The sequence below is a fragment of the Grammomys surdaster genome, unplaced genomic scaffold, assembly GCF_004785775.1.
Source record: "Grammomys surdaster isolate TR1022 unplaced genomic scaffold, NIH_TR_1.0 328, whole genome shotgun sequence".
NCBI lineage: Eukaryota > Metazoa > Chordata > Mammalia > Rodentia > Muridae > Grammomys > Grammomys surdaster.
The window spans coordinates 2,454,590-2,460,589 of NW_021604747.1; the positions used below are offsets into that span (position 1 = coordinate 2,454,590).

The 6,000-nt window shown below is 37.7% G+C and overlaps 1 protein-coding gene across 1 annotated transcript in view; it reads right to left on the reverse strand.

The window, feature by feature from the left end:
• The window catches only part of Kif5b (kinesin family member 5B), a 36,588-nt gene that overhangs the window by 25,253 nt on the left and 5,335 nt on the right, over positions 1-6,000 (reverse strand). The window contains exon 2 of the mRNA XM_028778195.1: positions 4,483-4,570. Within this exon, the coding sequence (XP_028634028.1) occupies positions 4,483-4,570 (88 nt within the window). The remainder of the gene's footprint in view (positions 1-4,482; positions 4,571-6,000) is intronic.

Genomic DNA, 6,000 nt, shown 5'->3' on the forward strand with positions numbered 1-6,000 from the left:
ACAAGTAAAATAAAATGAAAATAAAATAATAAAATTAAAAATGTCCTCTCATGATTATAATCTAATTATCCTGCTACTTCACAATTGGGTACTCAGTAAATATTTGTAGGTAGATATCTATATAATACATTTGCCAGATTACATATAGTTGTATAACACTGGAGCAATAAATGCATACATGTAATACATCTGAGATTTAAAGTGTAATGTGTAATGTTTTATAAAATTTTAGAGGCTGTGAACTAGGCAATACTGAAACATTTACTAAGCACCCACCTTGATCTAAGTTGTTTGGGGTGTGGAAAAGACAACAGATGCTAAGATTATATTTAAGTATTCCAATTTTGGCAATAGTGATTGCATTTTTATTGGTTAAAAGAGTAGCAAGAGGGACTAGTTTCAGGACTTCTGAGGCTGCTAAAATGCTCGGTTACTCGAGTGTCTTTCATAAACTGGTATGTCTGCATATAGTCTATGCATATCCTCTCATTTACTTAAATCATCTGTTCATTTCCTACTAAATTTATGCCAGTGCTATATAGTTGTTACACTGTATTATTTAGGGAATAACGAATCAGGTGCATGCATACATGGGGTGTATGTCTGTCTGATATGGCATAATTTTATTTTTCAAAGACTTCTGACCTGAGGTTGGTGAACTTATGGTTGACTGTAATCATTTTTCTCATCTTCAATTGGACTTTGCTTTTTATAATTTCACTGCAAACATTTTCAACGTAATGTGCAGATGGAATGTGTTCCATGGTGACTACTCTATGACCAAGACTGTGCCACTAACACCATTACACCATTTACTGCTTGCTTTAGTCATGCATCTGCTCGTTCCTTATCTAGAAATGCATTTAAGGTAAACTGTAGACATCTATACACTTCAGGACTTCTACTTCACACTCAGGATATACATACCATTAATTAGTATTCAGTAATTTTCTTTTTTCTTCTAAGATAAAAACTGATGTAAAATCTCTTACAATATGCTTTAACATCTTGGAAAAGATAAATCTGCAGTCACATAACTGGGCATAAATCACATCTAGTCTGACCTGACCTGGCTCTGCCTCACCTTACTTCCCCACCGTCCTTCCCCTCCTTCTGTGCTCTGGTGAAAACAGTCAAATGTAACAGTTTCCTAATACATGGTCTCTCCCACGTATGTAGCATATTGTTCTCTTGGAAATGCTCCAAAGGTGGATGCCACCTCTACCTAGAAGGCACCCCCTTTCTTCTCCTTCCTTTAGTAAGACTAACTCCAGGCTTTAGTACTTCCTTGCATCCAACTCTACAACCACTCCAAATACAGGAAAGTCCCGTGCTCACGGCTATGCAACCATCATGACACTGTCACTTAGTATCACTATACATCTTTTTTTTTTTTAAAGATTTATTTATTTATTATATATGAATACACTGTATGTGCCTTCAGACACACCAGAAGAGGGCATCAGATCTCATTACAGATGGTTGTGAGCCACCATGTGGTTGCTGGGATTTGAACTCAGGACCTCTGGAAGTGCAGTCAGTGCTCTTAACCACTGAGCCATCTCTCCAGCCCATCACTATACATCTTATCAGCCTCATAATTCACAGTATCAGTGTCTGGCAGGAGGAACTCAAATCTTGTTGAATGATTATGGCTGAATGAATATTATAAGTAAAATATTTTTCTAAAAACCCTTCCTTTCAATATAATCTTGTTTTATGAGAAACAGGAAGACAACTGTAGAAAGTATATCAGATCTGGAGGCACAGGTCTATAAACTCAGCTACATGAGAGGCTGACACAGGATGGTATGAATTTAGGGTGTGCCTAGTCTACTGATTAAGTTCCAGACTAGCCTAGGCAACTGAGATTCCTGGTAGCATGCCTATAAACTTCAAACTAAACACAGCTAAGACCTAAGTTGAACAAAATGAAACCCACCAGTGTGTGATGGAACTTGCACATCAACACATGTAGCACATGTTAAAGATTTGTCCATTTAAAGTGTCCACGAATTCATCAAATCAATCTTTTATTATTTAAAAAGGTAGGATATAGCTCAATGGTAGAGTATTTGCCTATCATGTGGAGCGTACAGGGCTTCATTTTAGCACAACAGAAACAAAAAGTAATGTAATCTTAAACTGTACTGATTTTTAAGACATATGTGGAGGCGGGGGAGTGGGAAGATGGCTCAATGGGTAAAGTAATTGCTACAGGTATGGTGGTTTGTGCCTGCAAGAACTGGAGGCAAGCCAGCCCAGCTTAAACAGTAAACTACAGGTTCAGAGATATCCTGTCTCAAAAAAGCAGGGAGGCTGGAGATGGCTTAGCACTTGTGACTCTTGCAGATGTTTGGTTCCTAGCACCTATGTGTAGTGGCTCACAACTACCTCTAACGCCTTTTCTAAGGAATCCAACAATCCCTTTGGCCTCCATGAACACGTGTATACACATGGCATACATTCAAACAAACACATAGAAATAGAGGGATGGACACACAGGGACAGGGACACACACACGAACACACACACACTTTTTAAAGCAATTAAGATATCTGAGGCTAACTTCTGACCTCCACCAGTAGACTCAAACAAAGTAGGTCACAAAGAATGCAATATAACTATACTTCATAATAGAATCTTTGGGAAAAATTATCGATGCTTATAACACAGTATAACACCACTGTTCCTCTTTTGTTGCAGTTATAGAGTAATCAATTAATTCTCCCTCATTTTATGAACATTTTAGCATCCAGTTCACCGTCTCTCACCAATACCACTCCTAATTTTTGATAGATTTAATGTCCATATAATGACCTGAGACCCTGCCCATTCAGATACTTGATATGACTGTCAACTCAACAATGAGACCCTGACCCTTCCGTATTAACTAACCACACCACCTCCATAATCTATTACTCCTGACTGATAGAGTCCAAGATTTTGTTGTTGTTGTTGTCTTCTGGAAACTATAATCTACTAACTTTTCTATCAGTTTGTTTTGGTTTTCAGAGACAGGATCTTAATAGGTAGCCCTGGCTAGTCTGGAACTCCTTAGGTACCCCAGACTGTCCTTACACCTATGGTAATCCTTCTGCCTCTTCCTCCTCAGCTAAGATTACAGGCATACCCAGTTTGCCCATTAAACCTACTATCTTTTTTCACTGTCTTTTTCAGTCTCTCATACAGTAATTTCCCCTTGGGTGCCATGGCACACCAATATAAACATTACATGTACAATATCCTCAATTCTCTTGCCCTTCAATCTCCTCTTTTGTACTTGCCTGGTAAAATTCCAAATGGGTGAATTAAATTCTTCTGGAAGCTAACTTCCATTGGGCCCCCAATGCTGCCTAGCAATGCTTCCACATGTTCCAATTCATCGATTGCATGCCAGTTCCTGGAACCATCTCCCCAGTCCTCACTCTTCATGATGACTTACATTCAATATGCAGTATGACACTAATGTGAAGAGTGTTTATAGTTCTCCCCAGCTATCTGTAAACTTGAATATCTTCATACCCAACTTCTCCTTGTTATTAAGATACACTATCTCTGCTATTTAATCTTAACTCATTTGTTTTTCTGCTTTTGGGTTTTTTGTTTGTTTGTTTTTTTGAGACACAATCTCACTGCCTAGACTTGGCTGGCCTGGAATTTACTATGTAGAACAGGTTAGCCTTGAGCTTACAGAGATTGGTCCACCTCTGCTTTCCAAGTCCTGGGTTTAGAGACCTCTGCCACCAGCCCTGCCCTTACTCATTCATTTTTATATTGAAGCCCAACACGTCTGGTAAATATTTAAGATTTTTGCTTCAAACTAAGGGGCATTTTTAGAACTGTCAATAAATATGATTATCATAAACAGCTATTTAACGATAAAAGCCCTTTGGTAAAAAGGCATTTTTAGAATAAACAGAAAGTCTAGCTAACTATGTAGCTCCCTCTCAGCTTTCAGAGTTCTAAGGTTTTAGAAAATATAAAACTAAAAAATACTCTTGCAGGTGTTACTTTTTTTTTTAATCTTTGACAATCCCTAATAAGTTCCTCCAGGATTTCTCCAGTGACTGTAAGTTAAGCCTTTTAGGAAGGAAGAATGGAATAGAAAAAAAAAAGGACTTATTTTTAAAAATTTATCTAGCTACTTCATTCTCATACTGTTCCATTTCTACAATAGTACCTTGGGAATTCTCCTATGAACAGTGAACAGAAACTAACTTTTCAAGAATATGTTTGTAACATAATCCCTGTAACAGCCTTTGCTAGGTACAATATACAATGAGATCACAGTAACTGAAAAGTATAATATATTTACTAATTGTATCCAGATTTTTGTTACTTTAACTTTCTAATTAATGTAGGTGAAAGAGGGCATTAAAAATAAAAAGCAATGTTGGGTAAAACAGAAAGATCACAAACCAAATTTTACTTATGGCTAGGACAGTAAGTAAACTGAGTTTGATAAGTTACACATATTACCTTTAACAATCTTTTTTGCACAATCGTTGTATACTTGCTCTTGAGATGTGCTTGACTGGAACACACGATCAAATGCATAAGGCTTGGACTAAAAAATGAAAACAAACGTGTTATAATTCACAGATGAGTGGATATTTTTAAACTCAAAGACTCTGTGGCATCTTTACCTTTAAAAATAGTATACCTGCTATGCATCTTGAGGGTAAGAAACCTTAGAAAACCAGCTCGATGAGAACAAGAACAGCTGTTTTTGCTCTCGGTGCAGCTCAGGCTCGACTCTGAGAAGTACTGAGATAGTTTTCTTTCTACCGCTTACCCCCCTTGCTCTCCACACAACTCCACGTCTATCTAGTTCTAGCCCCAGCCTTTCTCAGCTTCTTTAAAAGCATTTTTGTCTTGAGACAGGGCTTCACTAAATTGTCCAAGATGGCCCTGAACATGAGATTCTCTTGGCTCCAACTCCAAAGTAGCTTGGATTTCAGGCCTTCGCCACCAGGATTGGTGTCCATTTTCAATACTAATATTACTTTGCAAATAAGAAAAATAGAATTTGACGGGCATAAAAACTATTGTTAATGACAAAATTAAAACAGAACTTCCATCAATTAGAATTCAGTCCTTTATCAATAATTTCATTCAGCTTTTCATCCTTTCATTTAACAAATATTTATGGAATGCAGAGGCCAGGATGACCAAGACAGATTCTGTTTTAGTGGAGCTTAAATAACAGCGAGATAAACACGACACAATTAAGTGACCAGAGCTTAACTGACACACTGAAAGAGTACACTAGATGATAGCACAAGAATGTCAAGACAGTCTTGGAAAAAGCACCTGACTCACTGGCTCTCTTTTCAGTATTAGCCATGAAGCCGCTGGGGTTGATGTGAGGAAGGAGTGTAGGCATCGATAATAAGATGTTTACAGAGCGTGCAGTCAAAAGAAGCTCATATAACATTTTAGAAACAGAGAAGTCAACTCTTGAGTGTCAGGAGCAAGGATCAAATGTAAATGTTAAGACAGTGAAAAGGGCACTGTATTTTGTAGATATTTAAAAAATATCTACATAGAATTTTTTTTAAAGTTCAGAATATGGGGCCATCAAGATGACTCACTGAGTAAAGGAGCCTGCCAAGCCTGGTGACACAAGTTCAATCCCTGGTACTCAGGTAGGAGGCCTAGTAAGGACTCTATGATGTTAAAATCATGTTTTCCCTAGAGTCATGACTGCTGTATACTTGGGATCCAACTTTTTCCTTTAGGAAAAACTAGGGAGCAGGTAGATGCATACTTAGACCCTCTGTTCCTCTTTTTCTTTAGAGGGCTGATCTAAATAAATAACTACATCGTTCCTACCAATGTTCAACCCACCTTAAAAATTGAATCTTCTTAGACTCACTGACAATTCTGCTCTACTTGATTGCTTCTTATTCTTTTCCAACTTGACTTTGACGTCAATGCTCTGCTACTGACCCATACCCCTGGTACTAATCTCACCCATACCCCTGGTACTAATCT